The sequence below is a fragment of the Leishmania major genome, chromosome 27 (assembly GCF_000002725.2).
Source record: "Leishmania major strain Friedlin complete genome, chromosome 27".
Taxonomy (NCBI): domain Eukaryota; phylum Euglenozoa; class Kinetoplastea; order Trypanosomatida; family Trypanosomatidae; genus Leishmania; species Leishmania major.
The window spans coordinates 259,493-284,696 of record NC_007268.2 but is presented as its reverse complement, the minus strand read 5'-3'; the positions used below and the strand labels follow the sequence as shown (position 1 = coordinate 284,696).

The following is a 25,204-nucleotide window of genomic DNA, read 5'->3' as shown; positions in this document are numbered from 1 at the left end:
GAGGGGAGTGTGCGAGAGGAACAGCTGAAAAGAGACGCAGCACAAAACACTGCAAAAAACAGAAAGCAAAAAAAAAAAAACAAAAAAAAAGGTAGGGGGAGAGAAAACGCGCGCACGCGTGTATTAACCGTAGTGAATACGCGACGGACTACGAGAGAGGGAAAGAACAGGTGGGGCGGGGCGGGGGGGGGGGGGAAGGGCTACAAGGCGGGACGAAATCCATCGAAGCTGAACGAAAAGGCGTAAGTGAGGGAGAAGGCAGGATACAGCTCACAAAGGTGTAGCCAACAAGAACAAGCGCATCGCGTCACTTTCTGTCTCGTCTGCACTTGCACTCACACTCATACACACACAAAGGTGTGCATGCATGTATATATATATATATATATATACCTACATACATACAAGCACACATTCACTCGCACATCGTCGCCGATTCGGGGTAAACACACGGTCTAATCTCACCCAATTCGAATAAGGGGAGCAACTAGAGCAGGAACTCCATTTTCAAATCCATCAACGTGCAAAACGCGAACAAAAACAAAATGACAAAGGAGGAAGAAGAGTAGGTCACAAAGAAAGTGTGTGGGGAGAATGGTCGCCACGGCATGCAAAACGATATCCGTACCCGCCTCTACGGTTTGCGTGTGGGTGTGGGTGTATGTATGTATGTGCGGCGGCGCCCATGTTTCTGTGCCTGTTCCACATGTCAGCAGGGCGTCGCAAGCGCATCTCAGCAGTGGATTTCCGAGACCACGAAGAGCACACACATACACACACACACACACGAGGAGCAGCCGCATGCGGATTTACACACACCATGCGGCACCAGCCTTCGCATCACGGAACAGCTTCCGTTCTGCCTCTGCATCTGCCGACGGTCTCGCATTGTGTGTGTATGTGTGTGTTCTTTTTTTGTTGGTTTCGCATCTGCCGTCCTCGCCGCCTGTGCGTGTTTCACGGTCAAAGAGTCGCCACAGCCGCGAGGGCGCCAACACCCCTCTTGCACCGTGCCACCACTGCGTCACCTTTGGCTGGGCCCCCTGCGCTTGTCTCGTTTGCTACCTTCACCCCTCTCCAGCGCTTTCGATGGCTCACCGATGCGCTAGGAAGCATTCTTTTGTTCGCCAGTTTTGCAAGTTTTGCATTCTTCGAGCGTGTGTGTGCGCGTGCATATTCTCTCGTTCCCTTACAGCTCCTGTTCTCGACGAAAAGAAGAACAGGGTGAAAAAAAAAACGGACGCCGTGAACAAAAGGATCTGGGATGAAGGAACAGTTGAGGAAGTTGAAGCACGTCTGTTATGCGCCTGACCGCAACTACAACCTACACTGGTAGAAACACACATCCACATGTACACGGGTCAGGCTCTCCTTTCGCGCTGTCGCTCGCTCTTTCAAGAAGCAAACAAGCTGGCGCAGAGAGTGCACAGTGCAAAACCACAATTCGAACAAAAAAAGGCACGAGCAACGACATGCAGAAAGAGAGAGAGAGAGAGAAGGCGGACAGACAGACGATCAAGTTTGTCTAGTGGCTCCGTGGGCGGAACAGGCATTGGCGACCAACAACAAAAAAAAAGCACCCCCACAAAACAACAACAAAAACAGACAAAGGAGAGAGGAACAACCAGCACGGAGTGCGCATCGCAGGGGTGGGGGAGGGGGGCACGAAAAAAAAAAAAGAAAACAACGAAGATTCGATCCGTATGGGCGCGAGACCAGACAGGACAAAAACAGACAGATACCAAAGGAACAAAAAGAAAGCGGCACACACTAGACACACACATACACACACACACACACACACACACACAGGCGAAGGAGATGCTTTACAGCCATGAATGCGTCAGTGCGAGCTTGGGCAGTGGACTGTACGCTCCCAGACCGTAGCAACAGAGAAGGGAGCGTAAGTTGAACGAGCCATGGGCTGAGAGGGTTCGCCCAGGCGAAGCGAGATGGAACCCGTGAGCCCTCGATTCTCGACGCGGATCTTCTGCCCTGGACGTGCATCGAACGACTTACTTGTAGAGAGGGTATTCGCCAAAGGACTGGGGTGGGTATCCAGGGTACGGTGGGGCGGACTCCTCGTATGTTGGGAGTCTCTCTTGATCCCGTCGCTGCTGCTGCTGCTGCTGCATGGGCTGCTGACGGACATCACCGCTCGCCGTCTGCGACATGTCGTCGACGCCAGAGCCTTGTGCACTGGCGCCGCAGCCACCACCCCGCCGGTTTCCAGAGATACTATGGTTGCTCATGGCTCGCTTTCCGTGCCCACCACCAGCGCCGTGCCCGCGACGACCTCCGCTGTTGATGGCATCCGCCTTCAGCTCCTCCACCACCATTGAATCACGCGGCAGGCGAGCCTTCTTGGAGAGAAGCGGCGCGTCAAGCGCGATGTACTCACACATTGCGTCCACCTCGTCTGCTGTACGGGCGAGCCATACGCCACCAATGTCGAAGAGAATGCGCTTGTGAAGGCTGCGAACAAGCGTCAGGTCAGCCTCGCTCTTGCAGTACAGAAGGTAGCACCCCGCACCACGGCTCTCGAGGTGGCTCGCGCAGGCCCCGCAGGTGCGATGCACAAGCCACAGAAGCTCCGCGGCTGTCGTCTCGAATCGCACTTGGCCAATGAAAAGGGCAATCGGAAGACTGCTCTCGCCAGAGCCGCCGCTGCCGGTGCTACCATTCGAGCTCGAGTTGTTGCCGTTGTTCGCGTTGGGGCCGAGTGTGCCAGCCTTAGGAAAGACGGGAAGATTGGCAGGGAACTGGATGTAGCGACAGCGATCTTTTAAGGCGCGATGTACCACCTCGGGCGGCAGCGCAAATGTGGTGTCGAGGCGCACGTTGTGACCTTGGACGAGGCGGGCATCCGCCGGCGGCAGCTCCGTGCAGCCGTACGGGCCCCTGCCCTGCATCCTGTGGGACGCGGCGGCACTGCTGTCGAACGCGCTGGACTGTGGCGAATGCGTCGGCGTGGACACCTGCATAGGACTGGAGCTACCGGAGTAGCTGAAGGTGTAGGGATTGTGCCGGCCGCTGCGGTCCGCATCGGGGGCCATGTCACTGGGCATCGGCGCCATGTACGGCGAGCGGGCGCCGCCCTTGGTGAGACAAGTTACTTTGATAGGACTATCCTCCACCTCAATGAGGGTGCGGCTGTTGTGACGCCCCAGCGGCGCTTTATAGTTCATCTGCAGCGGCTCAGCGTGCAGCGAAGTGGAGAGGGGATCCTGCTGCTGCGGGGGCGTTCCGCCACACGGCGCTGCAAACACGAGCGGGGACGTGGGAGGGTTCTGCTGCGAGTAGGTTGAATGCGGCGTGCCCATGTTGCTGCCATCCGTAATGCCTCGGCCGCGGTACGGCTTCTGGGAGGGATAACTGCTGTTGCTGTTCTGCATGATGGTAGCTTCGCCGCTACGGATACCAAATGGGAGAAACCGAAAGGTACCGGCAGGTTAGGTAGAGAGAGAGAGAGATGGACGGGGGGGGGGGCGCAATCGGAAGGAGAAAAGGGGCAGTGGATGGTCGAGGGCACGAGCGGCACAAAGAACGAAGACAAGAAGAAAAAAGGAGGCCAGCTAGATTAGCTTAAAAACCGCAAACAAGAGGCGCACTGACAGCATAAAAGAAAAGCACCTCAAGGGAAAATAGAGTGAGATACAGGGAGTCCAGTTATGCGGGACTCGATGACGAGTAAGCAGGTGCACGAGATGCGCTAGTAGAGCGTGCACTCAAGATACAACTAGACACGCCCCTTGCGTTATGCGTGTGCGTCAGTCAAAGAAGGCGAAGGGTGCAGGGAGAAGAGCTACTGAAAAAAACGAGAGAAAAAAGAAAGACGATCACCTCAACGAGCTTGACGGTGCTGCAGAGCGCTCAGCGCTCTGGGTTACGACACTTTAAGGGAGCGAAGGTGCTCCGCAGAAGGGACAGGGTCGCAGAAGCGGGGAAAGCAAAAAAAAAGGGAAATTCTACGATTGTGTAAATCGCGTGCAAGAGGGCGTGAGAGGGAGAGAAGTGTGAAGTGGGGAACAACGATGTTAGTGATGGCAAATAGTTACAAAAGCGAAAGAGGGCATAACACAAAATACTCACACACACACACATGAGCGAAAAGAAAGAGTAACACCGCTACCCTGAGAGAGAGAGAGAGAAAGAGAGAGAAAGAGAGAGAGGGAGAGAGATGCAAACACCTCAATGAAAACGGAAAGAAAAAAGCACAAACACACGTACACACCAAAGGTGGGTGGCAAAGAACGAGAGAGAAACAAGGAGGGGGAGGGGGCTGCGTCAGTGGGGTGGATGTAGTCACGGCGGCGACACCTTACGTGAAGAACGAGAAAGAGTACCGAAAACTATATAGATGCCAAGCCGACAGAACGGAAAACAAAAACGGGGCTCGCACAACACAGCGAAAAAAAAACAAGGAGGAGGGGGAGTACTGCGAAGGCGTGCGCTGGGAATCCACGCACACAAACTCGAAAGGCTGGAACACGCCAAATCACGACGGGATATACAGCGGCAGGACAGAAAAGTGGATGAAGGGAGCAACAAACAAACAGACACAGCGGAGACAGCACAGAAAGAAAAAACAGAAAGAAGAAGTGGAAAACAACGGTAAGAGAGGCGATTAGAACCGATCCGCAAGAACGACAACAAAAGAAAGGGAGACAGGGACGGAGTACGTGAGATGGAGCAAGTGGGAAAGAGAGGGCGGAGAAGACGAAGCCAAAAACAAAACAAAAAGAGAAGAGGCTTTCTTTCTTTCTTTTTGGTGTTGCTGCTTTGTAAATGTGGTCTGTCTGTGTTTTGTTTGTTTTCGCTGCGAGCACCACACACACACACACACACACGCACACAGAGAGAGAGAGAGAGAGGGATGCCCTCCAGAGAAAAGAGAGAGAGAGAGGAGAACGAACACACGCAGACACGCACGCACCCGTAAACGAAGAAAGATGGAAAACACAACGATCCAACCAACGGAAAAAAGGCGAGAAGGGGAGGAACAAACGAGAGAGAAAAATTTGAGGCGATGACTTGAAAAGAGAGAGAGAGAGACACCTGTGATCTGTCGAGAAGCTTAGCTAAATGCGGCTACGTACGCAGACAGGGACAGGGAAACAAAAAAAAATGCAGAGGGAGAGGGGGAGACGGTGGACCGATAGAATCGGAAGAGATCGAGACCACCACACACACACACAGAGATAGGCAGACAGACAGACAGAAGAACCCGCAGAGAGAGAGAGAACTGAAAAAAGGAACGAAAACAAAAACGGAGGCAGCCCAAGAACGGAAAAGAGAAAGAGAGACAAGTGGGAAAAGTGGTAGTAGTGGTAGTGATAGTGGTGGCTAACAAAAAAATTGTTGTTGTTGCGAGTACGGAAGGGGGAAAGGGAGAAGGGGGAGATGTCAACCGAAACACAGAGAGGTAGAGACTCAGTAAACAGCAAAACAAGCGGAAAAACGAAAAAAAAAGCGAATGAAGGCCAAGGGGAGGGAAGTAGATGGGATGGGTGCGGGAAAGAGGAAGGGGAGGGAGAAGGGCAAAGGGATAGACGTTGCAATCAAGGCAGACACACTCACACACACACACACACACACAACCGCGAAGAAATCACGTTTGCTTAAGTGCGTACGAAAAATACCGCGGTGTGTCAACGTGCCGTCCTTTTTTTTGCGCAACCAGATAGTTTCTCCTTCTTGTTCGTGTCGTTCGGTATCCTTCCGGATGTCCTCGATATGATTCCTTCTGCTGTGTGCCCAGTCTGAACGTTTTGTTTGATGTCGTTGTTCTGCTGTTTTTTCGCCTGATGGGATCTGTCTGACGGATGCTGCACCTGTCTTGGCCTCTCTAAAGGTCAGACACGAGCACAAGAGAAGCCAAAAGAAAAAATAAATAAGGCAATGAAAACGAAGACAGACGCACAGAGCACCGAGAGCCAAATGCAAACTACAAACAACAAAAACGAAGCTGTGGAAAAGACTTGACTTTCTGTTTCTTCCCTACCGCTGATTAGACGCTGTTGTCCGTTGATAGCGGCCCGGTGCTCGCTATCACCTCCAGAAGAAAACAATGGGGCTGCCCCTTATGAATGAGCGGTGTCTGCGGTGTCTGTTGCTGCAACGACACGATCAAGAATAAAGAAACTAAGAGGTTTGCTCACAGAAGGAGAGAATACGAACACGCACACAAATAACCCGTCCCCTCCCCTCCCTTCCCCACCCAACACACACACACGCAAAAAAAGCCAACAGTAGCAGCAAAGTGGCAGGAACACAGCGGAGGTGCGGTGTGGCGAGCAATGAGAATAGCGAGGCCACAGAGCACTGGGTGCACGGTAGAAGAGGAGAAGCTGGTGATGATAGGGATCAGAACAATACAGAGAAGCAACAGTGTCAATTCGGATACGGCCCTGTGTGTGAGGAAGGGTGGTGATAAGACACGGCAGCGGTGCAACGACGTCGCAGATATGATTGGCTGTGTCCTTTTTACGTGGGTTGCGCGGGGTGGAAGAGGAGTTGAGAGTTATGCTTTGCCTTTTATTATATATATATATATATTGAATTTCCTTGGTAATGTATTTCTTTCGTACCTTCACAGGAAGAGTTACAGCGGCAACACACACGGGCACGAACAGAGCACAGGAAAACGATTCGCACGCTTCTTGCTTCGTTGTCCGGCACCTGTTGCCTACTCTCCTTGGCTCGCCCTCACGTCAGGGTGTTTGCCTTCCTTTTGCTTTCTTGATGAGTTCGAAGCAGAGCGATTTCCTCGCCGCTGCTTTGCCTTTCCCTGTCAGCGCGTCTCTCGCTGAGTTGCGCCGTTGGTGCGAATCACTATCCGACTGAAGAAGCTTGTATTACCGCCTCTTTCAGTTGTATTCGCGACTTTTTTTTTCTCTCTCTCTGTTTAAGTTTGGTTGCTCTCGTGTGCGTGCGTGTATTTTCTAATGAAGGCGCACTAAAGAGAATATCTGCTTGCTTAGTGGTGGTGGTGTCTTCACGTATTCCTTGCTGGTGTGTGCGTGTGTGTGTGTGTGTGTGTATTGCAGTTTTTTTTTGTTGTTGAGGGGCGGGTGGCGGTGAAGAAGGTGGAAAAGAGGTGGGCTACGGGCTGCTGCTGCTGCTACGGCGGCGGCGGCGGCTGGTGCTGGTACTGGTACTGGTGCTTTGTCGGAGGCCACACGAAGGTGAACAAAAGAAAAAAAAAATAATAGTAATAATAACGTAAAATGAGTAAAAAACACGGCTGCGATGCACTGTTGGGGAAGGAGGCCGATAAAGAAAGAGGGGGAGGGGAAGGAGGCGGCGGCGGCACACTTCCACTGCAGCGGCAACGAGCAGAGAGGGAGGACGCGAAGAAGAGAAGAACGTGGAGACATGAGAGAGAAGCGGTAATGATGCACCCGGAAATCCGGCCAGCCACGATGGCGCAGTCCAATATGTTGAGATGCAGAAGCTGCATACGCAAGCAGCTCCGCGGAGAGAGGACCAACGGCGGTGCATCAGCCACTTGTGGACCGTTCTACATGCAGATGTGCGTCCAGGAGGAAGGAGAGAGCGCGCGGCGGCGAGGCCATCACGGTGGGCTTACATGTGCGCATGCCAAGTGAGTAAAAAGCTCACGCGCTCATGGTTGCTCTAGGTGGTGTGCTGGATGGACGGCGCAGTATCGCTGCAGATGGCCCCGGCGGCACTATTGCACGCACGGGGCGCACACACGCAGAGAGTCGGGTGAGGCGCTTTCCGTCGGAAGCACGGCGCACACCAGGGGGAAGATAACGCAACGATTGAGAGAGGATCACGAACGTGCGGCACACACCCACATACTCGAGATGCATCTCTCTTGCGTTCCGAGCTGCCATGAAGCTCTCACCATCACGCCCCTTCTGCTTCTTTCTTTCCCTTGTCCGTCGGGTTGCTTTATTCCTTTTCTGTTGCCATCGTGAACACTGCCGCAGGCACGCTCTGCCTCACAACAGCGAGTTGATGACGGCTAATTTACATCCGACATCACGCTCGTGGCGTTCGCCACCACACACAAAAGACAAACAAAGGCAAACCACGCTAGGGTGCGGCTCCCCGTTATGGAAGTGGTGATGTGGTGCCGAGGAGCCGATGGCTTCGCAAGTAACTCCAGCGCACACCGTCGGCAGTTGTCAAAGGTCGTGCACCACGCAGATGTGCCGAGTCAGGGCAACACGCAGTGCAGGACAGAGAGCGGTGAACTCCTCGTTGGTGATGGCGGAGTAGCGCCACTGCGCCGCTGTACCGCCAGTGCGGCATTGGCGAAGCACCACTGCGTTTTCGTGGCTGTCGCCGACTGTTTCCGCGGTCCCACTGGCTCCACTGTGGCTCACGGTAGCGCTCGCCGCTGTTTGCTCCATCTTGGCAGCACGGAAGCGACAGAGCTCAGCCTGCTTGCCGAGGGCCAGTGTTCCATGGGGTCCGCGGGCGTACGTGACAGTGGCGCCGCCATGCTCAGCGGTCAGTTCGGCGGCGACGGCGGCTCGCAGCGCAGCATCAAGGTCTAGGAGAGGCTGCGTTATCACGGTCACACCCGATAGGAGGTGATGATCCTCCATCCCCACTCTAGTCGACGCAGCGGTGCGGTCACCGTTGCGAGGACCCACGTGGCTAGCCAGGGACGGCAGACGCAGCAGAAACTCGCCCTCTTCAAGTAAGAGGACATGGCGTGACATGAACGCGTATCGGCACAGAACTGGAGCAGCACCGCTGTCGCGACCCTGCCCCGCCGAGGCGGGCCAGGAGCCATGGCTTGCGTGCATGTGCACCGGGACGCAGGAAAGGTGAACCGGGTGGATGTGGGCGAAGGCGCTCATCGGGGTACGGTGGACAAACTGCTTATGCAGCAGTTGATAGGGGGCGTAGAGGTAGAAGAAGGCGACGCGGAAGGGTAGTGCCCAGAGAACGACGTCGTCCGTTGCCTCAGTGAAGACGCGCACGGTGCTCCTGCGCTGCAAGACGGTCTCCGAGTTGGGCACTGCAGCGCTTCCATCAGCGGAGGAGGACGAATACTTGGCGTAGACGGACAGACAGTCGAGGATCTCGGCTTCGCCCACCCACTGACCCGGCAACACTCGGTTCACGTGTCCCGGATTTGCGCTGACGTGGAGCTCCGCGTAGGTGCGCGTCTCCTGCATCGATACGGGAAGAAGGTAGATACTGTCGCACTCGCTGCCCTCCGCGTAGAGGGTGTGTCCGTTGCGCACGAATACCGGGGTGAGGTTTTCCGAGACCTTCTGCAACACGTACCCCCACTGGACCTCCTGCTTCTTCCGCACGGACCAGTACGTTTCCTCCGCTGTGGTGAGAAAGGCGCCATCGCGTGCGGAGCCGCGGCGCAGTCCCGGCGGGGCCTCGGGCTCGGGAAGCACGTGCTGACGGAGAGTAAGCAGGAGATCCGTGGCTGCCACCGCAGCGGCCGACGGTGCAGATAGATCCGTCGACACCACCGCTTCGAGCGGTTTCGGGACGTTGGGCCACACCGACCGCCCTCCCAGCACAGTGCGCTGCGCCAGCGATCGAGGCATGAAGGCGCATCGCGCCACCTCGGTGCACTCGGCACTCCATGTTGCACCCGCCGGAGGGGGCGCTGTAGCCACGGCAGCGGCCGAGCTCTCGCTTGTGTAGTCGTAGCTCAAATAGGTTATCTCTAAGCTCGGCGCCACGTCCGTTGCGTACGACGAGTTCACCGAGCTGGAGCCAAACTGGGAAAGCCCGTCCGCTATATCGGAGGTGCGCGAGCTACGAGCACTTCCTTCAAAAGCGGATGCCTCGGCTTGCGACGGCTTTGACGTACTGTAGCGACGTATCAGAGCAGTAGACTTCCCAAGGAGCCACGGCACAGCCGAAACGCCGCGCTCCACAGCCATGAGCACATTCTCAAGCATCTGTGCCGCCCACAGCCCTCGTGTGGCAGACTCTGGCGAGGTCGCCAGGGAAGCGTCGTCGGAAACTGTCGCCGCCGCACCATCCACTGCCGCGCGCTGTAGGCGTAACTCATTGAGCAAGCACTGTGCACACAGCATCTCTTTCTCGCTATCCGCGACGAGCGTGTCGTCAAGCATGAGTGTCGTCAAAGACGGCGTCATTTGCACCAGCCGCGAAATGGTCGGCACCAGCGCCGCGGCCACCGGGTTGCCGGAGAGGTCCAGCACCTTCAGTGAGGGGTGGCCCTGCAGTGCCTCCAGCATGTTGCGCAGCACCGCGTTTCCGCCTTTTAACCCTGTGGCATCGTAAGGCACCGTGAAATCCATCGCGAGATGCGTGAGTCGCAGTGTTGTCAAGTGCGGAAGCAAGGAGCACATCACCTCCTCTCCCTTCCTCGGGCAACGCGATCCCGCGCCCCAGAGTGGTGCCATCACGGAAGGCAGCGTGCCCATGCCTGCCTTGCCGCTCACGTGCCACCGCTGACTGCAGCCCCGCTGCACGGTCACACAGTGCACGCGAAGCAGGTCAGCAAGGGCCAGGAGCATAGTCGGTCCCACGTAGCAAACGCTGAGGTCGATCTCCGTCACAGGGGAGATGAGCTCGTTTGCACACTCATGAGCGTGTTCGCTGGTGCTGGCATCGTCGTCTTTGGCTCCTGCCACAGAGGACGGGCGAAGCAGATCCGCCCAGTACCGCGGCACGTGCACGGCTCCGTGGTAGGAGGCGAGCAGAGAGAAGTACTGGAAGACTAGACTCAACGTTACAGGGACCTGCTTCGGTACAGAAGACGAATCGGTGTATGACGCACTGATGGTGCTACCGTCCGCACCATACCTCCGGTTTCTCTCCGTCTCACTTTCGTCTTCTTCGGCGCAGTACGCATCGCTACGGACCATCTGATATGTGCCACTGCGGAATCCGCCGGCAGCAAGGCTTCTTGTCTGCACCGCGGCCTGTATCTCTGACAAGAGACAAGCACACTCACACACACGCACACTAGTGCGGGACGTTGGCTTCCGTAAGGCAGTTTTTCAGCTTTGCCGTTCGTTTCGAATCGGAAAAGGAAAAAAACGAAAAACAGCGGCGCGCGCCTCGCTTGGAAGGAAAGGGGCCGAAAGCCATAGAATGTGTGTGTGTGTGTGTGTGTGTCGTGACGAGCAAGACGCGTTGGGAAGAAGCACAAACGATTCTGTTCGGTGAGACTCGGTGTTCTACGCGCTTACGAGTGACCTCTCTCTGAAGACGCCGGGAGGCACACAGACACACACACACACATGTGGAAAAGCACAAGGAAACATGCAGTGTTGTGGTAGCACACAGAGAACGTGAGAAAGGAGACATGGCAAATGGCGGCAGCAGTAGCCGACCAAATACAGTTGCATCAAGCTGCTGCTGAACCCTCAGAGAAGCAGATTCCTGTTTCCTCGCGATTCGAACCCGAAGCGCCCACTGGTGGGCAAGCGTAACTTGGAACGCAGGAAAGCGGTCGAGCAAGAAGGCAGAGCGGCACGTTGATTCCCTGTCGCGATAAAAGGGCAGCAACAGCATGCAACATACAAATGTGCCATTCAACATCGCCATCCCTTCCGCCGGATTTGTATTGCTCCTTCACGTCCTTCCGATTCGATTTTTTCTTGTGTTTCGCTGCCCCAATCCCTTCTAGAGCAACACGACACCGATGCAGTGCGCATCCAATTTTTTTGTTGCCGTTTTTGCAGTTGCCGCCGCGGATGTCACTTCAGCGGCTTTTTTTTCATCCGCTGGCTCACCCTACCCCGCTTCAAGACAAAGAAGTGGAGAGCGAGAGGCGTGCAGAGGCCCACAAGCACTTACGCAAATATGCATACACACACATATACAGATATATATATATATATACATATATATATATATATATCCGAGGAGAAAGAGTGGGGGTGCACTCGCGCTACATCACAGCGCTGTCGGAACGCTTTAACGTCCGGCCACACAGATACGCACGCACTCACACACACAGGGGAGCACACGTGAACTGCTAACGGAAGCCTGTGAGGGCACAGGCGTCCACTGTGTCATCGGATCGCCACCTTCTCCGCCGTATAAGCAGCGTCGTCATCGTCGACAGAACAACAAGCACCAGGATAGAATTCTCACTCTCAACGCGTGGCGATTCGCCCACGAGCAAGCCGAGTAACATACGCGTGCAGTCGCAGCTCACCTACCCCTGCTGCGCTACGGCTCAACCTCCGTCGTGTAGGACGAAGCGTCCCGCCGTCCAATCAAGGGCTGTGCGTCGAACGGGCTCGTTACTGTCCTTTTTCGTCCCTTCTTCGGACGCGTGCTGCACGACCGGCGACAGACGGGCTCGGGTGGGCTGCATGCCTTGATCCTCGCGACCCGTGTCCGCGGTCCGGCTCGAGGGCGAGGGCAGGAGCCCCGGGCAGGGGCGCAGGCACCGCAATTCTAGCCGAGTAACAGGCAGCACACCATGTGAGCTCCATGCTGTCACTGCCAGTCACCCGCCGTTGGCGGAATCCAAAGTGCGGACAGGCGCCCGTGCGGAGCTGGGCGAGCACGGTCTCCGGCCGTCTCGTGGGCTCAGCGTCCTCGCTCTTCTGGGGCGGAGCTGCCGCCGCCAAGGAGCACCCGTGTGTCAGCGTGTCGCGTTGTGCAGCGCGGTTTTGGCGAGACGCCCGCGTGGCATTGGAAATCGGTGGCCAGGTCCGTAATCCGTCCAGTCGGCGTCGACTCCTCCGCCATTCCCGATTTCGCATGCTTGTCAAGCGGCTTATCGTGCACCCATTCACAACTTCCATCGACGAGCCGCAATGAGAAAGGCGCGCGACCGCTGCGCCTGACGGAGGTGTGCGCGTGTGGAGCACCCCGGAGTGTCGATGTTTGCACACCGGCGTGAGAGCTGCGGAGGCGTCGTGCCGACACCGCCATGCGGCGCGTGCACCCATCCCCACGCCAAGTGCGCAGGGCAGCCTCCTGGCGTGGCTGCAGAGGGATGCAGGCGTGCGCGGCGCAGCAGCGCTGTGGGGTCGGTGGGGTGGGTGGGTGGCGCAGGGGCTCGGCCTCTTCGAGTGGGTGTCCGCTGTGGGCGTAGTTTGGGGTAGCCGCGGCAACTGCGGCTGCTTTGGCGTGAAGGTGCACAGAGGCCTTCGTGCAGTTGCCGACCAGCACCATCCGACCGTGCAGCGGCACCGTGAAGCAACACAGACTTCAGCGGTGCCATGTAGGAGTAGCGGAAGAGATCCGTTGACAGACCGCATTCGTGCCGGCAGACCCCCCCCCCTCTGCGCTCGGCAGGCCGAGTCTTCAGTGCTTTGATGACCTCTGCGGCGTGTGGACCGATGCAGCGCCGTGATGTAGGGAGCCCAGCGTGCCGGCGTAGGGTCGACAAACGCCGCGGCTGTCTCTGTGTACCTTGCTGGCGCGGCACCGCCTTGTTGGGGTGGAGGAGCAAGCCGAGGGGGTCTAAAGCGGAGCAGGGTGAGGATGGAGGCCGTACTGGTGCGGCTGGAGTCTGTCTCGCAGAACGGTCGCGCAGTCGTCGCGAGGCGATTCGCTGGAGGGGCTTTTTGTGCCGGGTGCTGGTGGGGGTCAGAGGGCGGGGCGGAGTGAGGGCGCAGCAGGACTGCATCCACCCCTCGAGGTGGGCTCTTTGATAAGCTTATCCGAGAGAGGGCGACACGCAGGGCAGTGTCTCCAGACCTGCTTCCAATCGCGTCAGCTATGCCGTGCAGAGCGCTGCATAGGCGGCGTCGCCGGAAGGGGCCGCCTTCGAGGGTGTTGTTGACCGCAGGCGTGCATTTTGCCGTGGCCTTGTGGGATACCTCTCAGGTGTGCGTCTGCGCGGCGGCGTCGGCGGTGTGCCGTCCCCTGGTGTCGCTATGGCTTGCACACGTTAGGTGTTCGCCATTGAGCCAATCGTGTGGGATGGTCTCCACCCCCTGGCTGGCTGGGTCGCCATCTCGTGTCGCCCACTGGGCAGCACGAGCCGGCCCCCGCTCCGATGGCGTGTGGGCTGCGTGCGACATTGCCTGGTGTGTGATGGAGAGCCTCCCGTGCCGCGAGGTAACTCTTAGGTGTGTAGTCGGAAGTGGTATGTACGTGCCTAGCAGGGGGCATCACAGCAGAGCCAGACCGGCACTGCTTCCACGTCGTCCTTGCGAACAAGGGGAGGGCCCAAACCTATACGTATATCCCGTTGTGCGAGCACGCAGATGCCGGCGCCGTGCCTCCTCTCTTCTGCTTCACGAGAATGCTGAAAGGCTGGTACGCCAGCTGCCCTGTCGGGCCTGTGGGGGTGCGATGCGTTTCTTGCAGAATGCAGACCTACATTGAAGATTTTCCAAGTAACTGGGTAGCGCAGCGCCGCTTGGTCGCGTTCAGCCCGTTGCCATGCCACCGCCTAACGCAGAGGCTAGGTCCAGGATTACGTTTAGCATCAGCGCAACGCAGCCAAGATAAATAAATAATACATATATATATATATATATATATATAGTAGACGGATGTGCATTTTTGTCGAATCGTCCAAACGATTCGTAGTGGACTGGTACCAGCGTGATCATCATAACTGCAAGTCTCTTTGGCACAGCGCCAGCTCAGACCTGTCCGTCGACGCGAGGTCTCGGTAACCAATACCCGAGGGCAGGCTGCAGGCTGGCTGGCGTCCCCACGGAGGAGGCACTGGGCCCTGAGATCCCACGGTGCGGTGGTCAGCATCACCAGGTAAAGCCAAAAAAAATGCGGGCAGCTTACGCTTCAAGAAGTCATCAGCTCGCACACACGCGCGTACAAAAGCAGTGCATCCACTCCTCGTGCACCGGCGAGAGTACATGAAACAGAAGAGGAGGCGCAGTCATGCCCTGAGCATCCCCATGAACAGCGTCAACTCCTTCTAGTGCGAAGGGAGGTGGAGGGTGGGAAGAGAGAGAGAGAGAGAGCGACAAAAAGACCATCTTTTCCACACACACACACATACATATATATATATATATATATTCAGAAAAAGAGACACGTGTGACGTGGAAACGCAACGTCGCACGTGCGCGCGCGCGCCCACACACACAAAGGGAGGGGAAAGGGAAGGGGAAGGGGAAGGGCGAATGTCAACATGAGAAGAAAACCAGAAAAAAAGGGAGAGAAGAGCCATTTGTGTTTCCTCTTGCAGAGACACAACAGCAAGGAAACGGAAAAAGGCCGCCACTTAAATCGGAGAGGGGGGAGAGGGGAGGGGAAATAAGTCTCGTTGCGGCTGGCGCTCATGCGCTTCAGCTTATGGAAGCTGCTGAGTGATTCCGCGAGGATCTTTTAAAAAATGGGAAGAGAAAAAACCATGGCAGGCGTTGTTGCTTTTCGTGCTCTTCTCCATCACAGTAAAACGCAACGCGATGCGCACATCGTGCGTGCCCTCTACCCTAACCCTTTCGCCTGTCCCGAGTGTCCAGTCAGAGCCTCGGTGGAGAGCGATCAGAGGCAGGGGCGAGCGCGTTGTGGCAGGGAGACGGAGCTCCAGCTGCGTGGAAGCGCATGAAACCAAAAACAGACAAAGGATGCCAGTAAGGACCTGAGACGTGCGTACGCAGACAGGAAAATACAGAGAGAAGAGACCCTGCTTGATAAGTCTCTCGGTGATCGCCCTTGTACGGCTGTCGCTGGTGCCACTTCTACGCTAGCGACGTGCATCGATGTGCTTCCTCGTGCACGGGGAGGCCGTTCCGACAAAGCGATTGAATCATCACCGGTGCTCCCTTGTTTGAAGGGCATATCGTGCAGCTCTGCTCAACACGGACGCGCACGCGACACGCCTACCACGAAGAAAGGACAGCGCCGTGGATGGCGGCGCTAGTGCCCCACACCACGGCAACCACACCCGTCAGCAGCAGTGCGTAGGTGCCGAGGAAGTGGCCCCACCCAACGCGGGCGGCCGAGAAGCCGCCCGAGTACATCATGAATAGCGAGGGGAAGATGAAGCCCACAAAGCCACCGCAGAATCCGCCCAGAAGACCAAAGACAGTGGTGATGCGCGGGATGAAGAGGCCAGCGACGAGAGCCGCCGCGGCTTGCAGGGAGCACAAGATGGCGTTCTTCCACCATGGCACGTGGGATACTTCGGTGCCGATCATGTAGTACACGCAGTCGCGGCACGGGATCAGGTGCAGAGCGAAGCCTACGCAGATTTTGAGCATCATGCCAACGTACGAGACGGCCATGAGATGGTCCTTCAGGGGGTTGTACATGGCCAGGATGGAGTCGCTCACCTCAGGGCCAAAGTCGAGGTAGCCGAAGAGTCCTGTCAAGAAGTACAGAATCGCGCACAGCGACATGCCGAGCAGCGCCGACAAGAAGACCCGGTGCACAGAAAACTTGTACATCTCACGAGATATCTCCGGCGCGTTCACCTGCGCAATGAAGGCGAACATGAGGCTCGACAAGCCGTTGATAGCCGTGTTGCCGGTTTGGAAAGACACCAGGTCGTCTCGCATGCCGCGTGCATGCAGGCTCTGAGAAGAGTGAATGATGCAGGTGATGGTGAAGAAGACGACGAAGAGAATGGCCACTGTGGAGACGATGCGCAGCGAGTTGATCTCCTTCGGCAGGCACATCGGCAGAATCACGGCGATCCACAACATGGACGTAATGAGGCGGTACCCCGGCTCCGACTTGATGTATTCAGATGCAGTTGGCGAGTTCTTCAGGAAGCCGGTGAGGATGCTCTTGAGGGCAATGATGTACGAGACATCACCGCCAAAGCAGAGCACCCACATGACAAAGACGACAAAGTAGTCCCAGCCGCGGCCCATCAGGCGACGCGCGATGATCTCCCAGTTGTACAGCCCGGTCTTGTGCGACACAATGGCGAGCAGCACAAAGGAGTAAATCGCCATGATCACCACAACAATCAAGTAGATAATCGCCATCCCCATCCCGCTCATCTGGAATGCCGCAGGGAGTCCGATGATGCCGCCGCCGATCGTAGAGCTGGCGATGCTGAAGGCTGAGGCAAGGATGCCACCATACGGCATAATCACCTGCAGCGCGCGCAGGACAGGGTTGGTGGTGTGGCGGCGACGCCACACACGGTCCTCACGGCTGCGCTGGTCCGCCTCAATGATCTGCTGTGCTATATCCATGTAGGCCGAGTGCTGCTTGTTCCCTTTAGCTGCCAGCTCTCCGTCATCAGTGAGCGAGGGAGAATCGAGCTTCTTGGACCCCTTGGTCCTGCCTTCCACGTCGCTAGCTCCCACCACTACCTCATCCGCCAAGTGCTCCTGGCTGTGGCCATCGTTCAGCATGTGCAGCCCGTCCTCGCCGTACTCCGGCGGGTCCTCTGGCATGTTGTCGGAAGTCGAGCGGCCCTGCCCGTGTTGGGGATACGGCGCATAGTTGGTGTTGTGGTGTCTGTTGGCGGACATGTCTCACGTGGCGCTGGCTTGTCGAGTTATGCAGAGGGGAGTGGGGGGTGGGAGCAGTGGATGATCTTGAGTGCTCTCTGTGACACTACCGTTGCCGTGGCGTTGTTTTCTTGGGCCTCTTACTTAACTAACGCACAGGCATAGCACACCACGGCACGAGTGGAAGTCGTATGCGATGGGGGTGGGGTGGCGTCGTACAAGCCGACCAAACAACGCCGGGTTCCATTGGTGCGCGTATGAGCGGAGGAGGAGGGGTGCAGAGCGAGGTCGGAGATCAATATGCGCGACACACAGATAGGCAGAGAGGAAGCACCGGTAAACACGGCATCGAGCAGTGCCAAAGGGAGAACGCGCTGCCCGATCTGAGGGGAGGGGGCGTCCAGCCGCGGAGCGGAGGCGGTTCATCACAGGCGCCTTCCCAAGGGCGGCGCGCACCAGACGTTCGGCTGATCCCCGAAGGGCAAAGCACAGCGCCCGGTCTGCCGCATGTGACCAAACGGAGCATCGGCAGCGGCGTCCATGCCCGGCGCACAGACGACGTGCTTCCCTGTTGTGTTTTCGTATATTATACATATACCTTTTCTCTACTAGCGATGTTCGAGGAACGCCTGCAAGGAGAGAAAGGGAGCCAAAACAAGTCATGGGCTGACGAATTATATATATATATATATGTATTTGCTGCCTCGCACGCTGTGCATCACAGCAGTCGTGGTGTCATGGGCCGGCGAGTGGACTAATGCGAATGCGTCGCCATCCGCCATCAATCTTTGCGGGACTACTGCAGGCCGCGCTTGCCGATGATGGCGCTCATCGTCGACACTTGCACGAACAAAAAAAAATTAAAGGCGCCCGCCCTGCCCTGCGCGACGGGGAAAAGGTGCTGATCTCCCTGCCGCACCCACAGCGTAGAACACGCATGCTCATCGAGGAGTTAGCGGAGAAGGAGAAGAGCAGCCAGTGGCCAGTCCTACGCACACAGACTCTTTTTCTCTCGCACGAACGCCGTCAAACTGGAGATCCGCGGCACGTGAGGGAAGGAAGAGAGATAAGCGGGGAAAACTTAGATGAGAGAGAAGAAAGAGGGGTGCGTGGAAAGAGCTTCGTCGCTAATCATCCGCTCTTGCGTGCCCTGCACTTGCTTCTGTATGCGACTTAGTGAGTGGTTGTCGGTGGGTAGTCGAGATCATGGCAGCCCCCTTCCACTACTCCACCGGCGATGTCTTCACCTGCAGAGCGTGCGAGAGAGATCAGAGGTGAGGTGAGTGGGAGGAACAACGCGCACGCCCACTCACCTCGCAGACTCCACTCCGGCCCATTGCAGTAGCTGTGCTACTTCCAAGGCGCGCACAGAGACGCTCAGGCCCACATCAAAGTAGCTAACGAATCACTGCGGAAACGGCGAGCAGAACGACTAAAACCACAAAACAACAAGAAGTCAAGAGAGGCGGGAAGAAACGCCCCGCGTGGTTGGTGGTGCGCCGGATGGAAACCCCAACAGAATGCCGCCTCTGATTCGAAAGCGAGGCGGGGCAGAACGCAGGTGAAGAAGAGGATGCCGCGGCGGCACAAGCGAAGCGGGAGATGAAGCGAGGGAGACGCAACGGCGTCGTCGGTTGTGCCTCGACAGTTGCCACCAAGTCCTCTCTCGCTGCTCCTGAGGCGCCTTGTCCGCCGCCCGTCTCCTGCGGTCGCCAAATCGCAGCCTCCCCCACTCCATGTGGTGATCCAAGAGTGCCTCAGAAAACGAAAAGAAGCAGCAACCCGGCTGATCTTTCGATCTTCCTCCACTCCAGCCACCTTTGTGAAAGTCGCCATGTGAACACTTGATTGTGCTGTTTCTCTGCACGGTCGCCGTCATCGAGCTCTCTGCCTCTCTCTCTCCACCATCGAGCTGTCCACCTGCGCGGTGATACGGTCCACGGGGACACGCTGCGGACGAGGCAAGAGAGAAGGAGTCGATGCATCATCTAGGTGCAGCGAGGAGGTGAAGCGGGGGCAGGTGGTGCGAAGATGGAGAGAGAGGGAGACGCCGGAAAACGTAGTTGCACTGAGCGCGAGAACCGGGTACGCTGTGCAGAACGACGGTGCGCCCCTCTATCCCCTCAGGGTACGTCAGAGGCACACACACACACACACACAGAAGCCATGAAAACCCAAGGCAAAGGAGGGGAGGAAGGGCGGGCTCTAACACGAGGATGGTTCACACCAAAGGCAGTGATTAAACAAGCCAACGAAGCGCACAAAAAAATACAAACATCCATGTGCAGACAATATGATAAAGTCAAGATGGCAAAGAGAGAGAGGCGTGCTGATGGCGTTCGGGAAGAAGAAGCGAGAGTATATATATATATGCGGCAAATATACATACATATGTGCGTATATAGAAACCTGTACAGGGACAAGAAGGGAGGGAAGGAAAAGGGAGATACACAAAAAATGACGATCGGAATGGTGAACGCGGAGGCGGTGGTAACACCAGGGATGAGAGGAGGGGAAAGGGAAGGCTGAAGATAGAGCAGAAAGCAAAAAAAAACGTCGAAAATGAGAGCGTGAATCGACAGAAAAACAACAGCACACAAACCGAGTGTCTTTTCAGTCAAGAAGATAAAGCAGAAAGGAGGGAGGGGAGAGCGGGTGGTGGTGTTCTGTTCGCTAGGCGTAGTTGTTAGGAAGCGGGGAGGGGGGAGGTAGTGAAAGGGGAGGGCGTGGCGGCCGAGGTCGCAGGATTGAAACTGTTCCAAGAACCGACACACCACAGAACAGAATACGAAAAAGAAAGGGCGCGTTTCTCATCGCCGCACCACGATACACGCATGAATAAATATCAATACAGCCCACCCCACAAGGGCATCACCACAAGCTCCCGGTAGGGACGAGAAGGCGTGAGCTGGCAAACATTCGCGCACACAAAGCACCTGACGATGCTCCGTGGAACACTGAGTCGGCAGCGCAAAAACCTATGCACCCAGGTGATGCCACCCTCACCCGCGGCTTAACGAACGTCTTGAAGCCGAAGACACGTTCACGTTTTGCTCTCGCTCTTTTTTAGGCTGCATTGCAGGGAAGAACAAAACAGCAGCATGTACGCGCAGGTGGGCTGTGTCAGAGGTAACGCCCAACAACGCCGTCTTGCACATGCTCACGGGTACCGTCGATAGGGACTGCGTGGGACGCAGCAACAGCAGAAAGCGCGGATTAGGAGTAAACAACAAGTCTTCCGCAGCTGCTGCTTTCGCTTGCGTCTACCTCGCCCTCCACAGCACAGACGCATTCGTATGAGTGCGTCCAATGGAAGTGTGTCTCGAATCGCTTCGCGCGTCTGAGGAAAGGTGCGCGCCGCATAGCCCACGGATGCTCTTCCAGAAGTTCGCCGCTTCCTCGTAAAACGCTGGACTGCGCGCGCCTGTGTGAGGAGATGTTGCGTGCAGCCGTGCAGCCATAAACATGCACTGAAACGTGCACAAGCTGACCCTGTACGGCCGTCGTTAACAACGGCGTCCCGACAACGGTCGATTTCCTCACAACTGAGGGCTGGTGAAGGAGGACGACAAGCCTTCTAGGCATTCTCCAACTCCGTAGGCCGCTCTGTTGAGCAGAGCCGTGTCGATGCAGGTCGACATCTCCGTCCAAGACGTTGGCCGAAGCACCTTCGCGGGCAGCATGTACATCACATATCCCACACACGTGCTCAGACGAGGAGGCCGTCGAGACGTGATCCAGAAAGGCGACACGCAAACCGAAACAACAACAAACAAACAAACAAAAAAAAGAAACGAAGGTGAAGGCGTGCGGAGGAGGCCCAGAGTAGAACGTAACAGGCAAGCCACCCGCAGAAGATTGTGGAGGGGAGGGGGGGGGGGCGAAAATAAACACAAAGGAAAAAGCGACATGAACAGAGAGATGAGGAGGAGGTTGAGCAGCGTCCGGTGGCGACATACCTGATCGGCAGTGACAGCACAGACATGGCCACTCCAATCACCAAAGCAAAATAGAAAGAGGGGGGAGGAGGAGGAACAAGGTCTGCAATACCACGATGGTAGCCGCCGTCACTCCTTACTACCAACAGACCAGTAAAGTGCTAGATACTCAGGCATTTTACAACACCTCGCATCGCGTTTTCGTTTTGTCAATGGTATACTGCTGATGCTTCCGGTCTCCGCCATCCCGGTGGAGGAAGTCAGAGAGAGAGAGAGAGAGAACAAATACTAAGCAACACAACAGAATAAGGCGCACCATCGTAAACAAGAAAAACAAAACGAAAAACAATAGCAGAAATAATAGTAAAAGAAAACCAACAGCACCGAAACCGCACGCGTGCATGCACCAGCCTCGCGCAGGTCTCACAGCAGACAGCCAGGGGGGCCGTGAAGACGTCTATTGGGCTCTGCGACAGGTACACGAGACCCTCCCTGCAGCTCAAAGAGAAGCCCGTGATTGAGGAAAAAACAGAAGGAGACCAGGAAACAGAAGCCGAGAGCAAACTCATGGCACGGAGCAACAACGAAGAGAGAGAGACATCCAAAACGACCCTCCCGGATGGTCATCGATGAGAAGGCACGACGCACTTCTCTCCTCATCTCCTTTACCACTGAGCGTCGACGGTTTCACTCCATTAGCTGTTTGTCCCTTTAACAAAATAAAAAACAGTTAAACCTCGCCATAGATGGAGCTGGCCGTGCCCCACACGACGCCGACGACACCGACAATCAGCAAAAAGTACGTGGACAGGTAGTGGAACCACCCAACCGACGACAGCGACCAGTTGCCGGAGTACATGACCATGAAGGAGGGGTAGATAAAGCCGATGAAGCCGCCAGAGAAGCCGCCAACGAGTCCAAAGACGACGTTGATGCTCGGGATGAACAGACCAGCCACGAGCGACAGCAGCGCCATAAAGGCGCACACGCACGCGTTCTTCCACCACGGAAACATGTGCACGTCCACGCGGACGCAGTGGTAGATGGCATCACGAACCGGGATCATGTGCAGACCGAACCCGACGCACAGCTTGAACAGGATACCCACGTAGCCGATGCCCATCATGACGTCCTTCACCGGGGTGTACTTCTTCAGCGCCGAGCCGGTCATCTCGGCTCCGAAGTCCAGGTACCCAAAGAGGCCGGCGAAGAAGTACAACACAAACACGATACCGACAGAGATGGTGGCACCCAGCGTGAGGCGCAGCGGCGTGGGGTTGCTCATTTCCTCATAGCTCTCATACGCGTTCAGCTGCGATAGGAAGGCGAAGATGAACGTGGACATCGCAGAGACGGCGGTGTTGCCCGTCGTGAACATCCTGATCTCCGGGCGCGGATCCGCGCGCAGGCCGTTCTGTGCGCTGTGCACCACCATCGCAATCACAAAATACACTATGAACACAATCGCGACGCAGGAGAAGTAGCGCAGCGAGTTGATCTCCTTCGGCAGGCACAGCGGCAGCATCGCCACGAGCCACACGAGGAAGGTGAGAAGGCGCTGGCCCCAGATGTTCAGCAAGAACGCCGGCGTGTTGTCCGCGTCCTCGAGGAAGGCCGTCAGCACATCCTTCACGGAGATGACGTACGACACCTCTCCGCCAAAACTGAGAAACCACATGCAGAAGGCGAGGAAGTAGTCCGCGCCGGGGCCGAGGAGCGCGCGCACGATCTGCTCGTAGTTGCGCAGACCAGTCTTGGTGCCCACCTGGCCCAGCAGGTAGTAGGAGTAGATGGTGAGGTAGGCAATCATGAGCATGTAGATGATGGCCATAACAAGACCGGAGGCGTTGAAGGCGTAGGGCAGCGCAATAATGCCGGCACCAATGGAGGAGCTGGCCAGGTTGAGGCCCGTGGAAACCAGGCCGCCGTAGGGCACCAAGTAGTCGAAGTACTTCTGGAACACATTCGCGGGGACGAGGCGGCGAGCCACGCGATCAGCCCGGATCTTGTCCTGCAACTCGATCTGGCGCTTCGGGTCGTACTGCGAGAAGTCGTACGGGTCCGGCGCCTCGGCGGAGGAGACGTCCTCCGCCCGCCTCACATGTTTCGCGTCATATCTTTGCGCTACTTTCATTTGAAACTCGGAGCGCAGGTCGAGCGAATCCTGGTGGACCTGATTACCGGCGGACTCACAATACTGCACGTTGAGGGGGTTTGTTTCCTCGCTGGCCATGGTGGTGCGGGTATGCGGCGCGCGAGAGGTTAGTCGGGTCAGCTCTGTGAGCGGAAGGTGTGTGAGTGTGTGTGCGGAAGCAGAGGCGTGGACGTGTGTAACGGTGCACGGCGCGGAAGAAGTTGGGGGGGGGGTCAATCAGTCTTCGGAAACGCTCGTGTGGCAGTGATCAGGGCTTGGGCGCCGGCGTATGCACACCCGTTTTGTGCACACCTCAGCCGTAGAGGCTAGGTATCCAATGGTCAGTAGAGGCACCGAGAATGAGAGGGATGTGCCGGGCGACAGGGAAATGTGGAAAAAGAAGAGGAGTATTCACTGCATGCGCTGTCGTGGGTGCGGACGACGCCCCAAAGACAGGATCGATGCTGCACGCACCTGCTTCCTGCGCTCCCGCGAGTGAGACGGCCTCACCGCCTTTGCCTCGCACGGGAGACGGTGTGCGACATTTAGGTTCTCCGCCCGGGCACACTCTAGCGAGCGGTCGCCGCCGAGGCGAACGGTTTCTCTGGCAAAACAAAAAGAGCGGGCCACAGAATTGGATGCCGTACATTGAACGATGCGCTTGCGCGAGCGTGTGGACCACCGGTAGAAGGGTTCCGCAACGCATTCCCACACTCTACACAGGCGCGAGAAAGGTAGACCAAAACAGCATCCTCTTCAAGGTAGCCTCGATGCGTGCCATACAGCATGAGCTCCACTCCACTCCAAACCACCCTCTCCCGCCCCACAGGGGCCCTCCGCGTCGCGCGAAGCGGCCGCAGACACACTTGTTACAGCGATGCACCGACTCGGCCATCTGAGCGCTGCCTCGGCCTCGAACGCTACCCGCCACGGCCGCCTCGCAGGTTGCCCCAGAGCCACTCCTCCAATCATGTTGGTCTCCAGCTGGTGCATCCTCTCCTCGGGGTGGCACGGAGGCCCCTCCACACACCAGCAGCGCAGTGTGAAGGGTGGTGGTAACGCATATACCTTCGAGTCGCGCGGACACTCTGCCGAATCCTATGGATGGCGCAAGCGTGTTCGCTGTCGCGGGTCGCTAGGATGCCACGCCATCCAGGCCCTGACCGCTAACATCAGTGGCGATGCATCGCTCTGACTTCCTCACGAAACAGCTGCCTGACCCTGTCACCAGCAGAAGTGGGGTTTGGCGTTTGACAGGGGATGGGGGCCTGCTTAGCTTCCATACCGAGCGGGGTCCTCGACCCCTTGAGACGACGAGGTGAGGTGCATCACCGCCACTCCCGTCATCTGGAAAGACACGTATGCACACGAGCACAGCACAAAAAAGATGCAGAAGGATAACGAGAGAAGAGGGATGCGTGAAGGATAGAATGGGCAGCGTTAGCGTAAGGCAATATTCACAGACGAGGAGAAGACAATGAGAGGCAGTCGAAGAGGGCGCGAGGGAGACTTTTTCAGCAGCCCACCGTCGCTACACAAGAGGAAGTCCTTGGTCGCGCCTCGGCGCACCCCGCCGGAGTAGCCGCGCTGCTGACGCACCGTTGGAGGTGGCGAAGAGGAGACGGGAAGACGAGCAGCTGCCGCCACTACTGGAGGCTAACGAGTATCGACTGTGAGTACACTGATATGCGGTGCAATGAGCACGTCACATTCATGGCAGTGCCAACAGCGGGAAAGGAAGAGCTGGGAATCCAGGAGCAGGTATCGAAGGATGTGGCACGTGCGGCTGTTGAGCG

At 56.8% G+C, this 25,204-nt stretch overlaps 4 protein-coding genes across 4 annotated transcripts; all 4 read right to left on the bottom strand.

The window, feature by feature from the left end:
- Positions 1–2,015: 2,015 nt before the first annotated feature.
- On the bottom strand, positions 2,016–3,395 carry LMJF_27_0700 (conserved hypothetical protein; the record flags this gene model as incomplete). The annotated part of the gene is made up of 1 exon (XM_003721828.1): positions 2,016–3,395. The coding sequence occupies one exon, from the start codon at positions 3,393–3,395 to the stop codon at positions 2,016–2,018; it is 1,380 nt and encodes a 459-aa protein (XP_003721876.1).
- A 4,761-nt stretch (positions 3,396–8,156) lies between these two features.
- On the bottom strand, positions 8,157–10,847 carry LMJF_27_0690 (hypothetical protein; the record flags this gene model as incomplete). Its single annotated transcript, XM_003721827.1, has 1 exon — positions 8,157–10,847. The coding sequence occupies one exon, from the start codon at positions 10,845–10,847 to the stop codon at positions 8,157–8,159; it is 2,691 nt and encodes an 896-aa protein (XP_003721875.1).
- A 4,902-nt stretch (positions 10,848–15,749) lies between these two features.
- Positions 15,750–17,357, bottom strand: AAT23.2 (putative amino acid permease; the record flags this gene model as incomplete). Its single annotated transcript, XM_003721826.1, has 1 exon — positions 15,750–17,357. The coding sequence occupies one exon, from the start codon at positions 17,355–17,357 to the stop codon at positions 15,750–15,752; it is 1,608 nt and encodes a 535-aa protein (XP_003721874.1).
- Positions 17,358–22,004: 4,647 nt separating this feature from the next.
- AAT23.1 (putative amino acid permease) lies at positions 22,005–23,507 on the bottom strand (the record flags this gene model as incomplete). Its single annotated transcript, XM_003721825.1, has 1 exon — positions 22,005–23,507. One exon carries the CDS (start codon positions 23,505–23,507, stop codon positions 22,005–22,007), a length of 1,503 nt encoding a protein of 500 aa, XP_003721873.1.
- Positions 23,508–25,204: the final 1,697 nt, after the last annotated feature.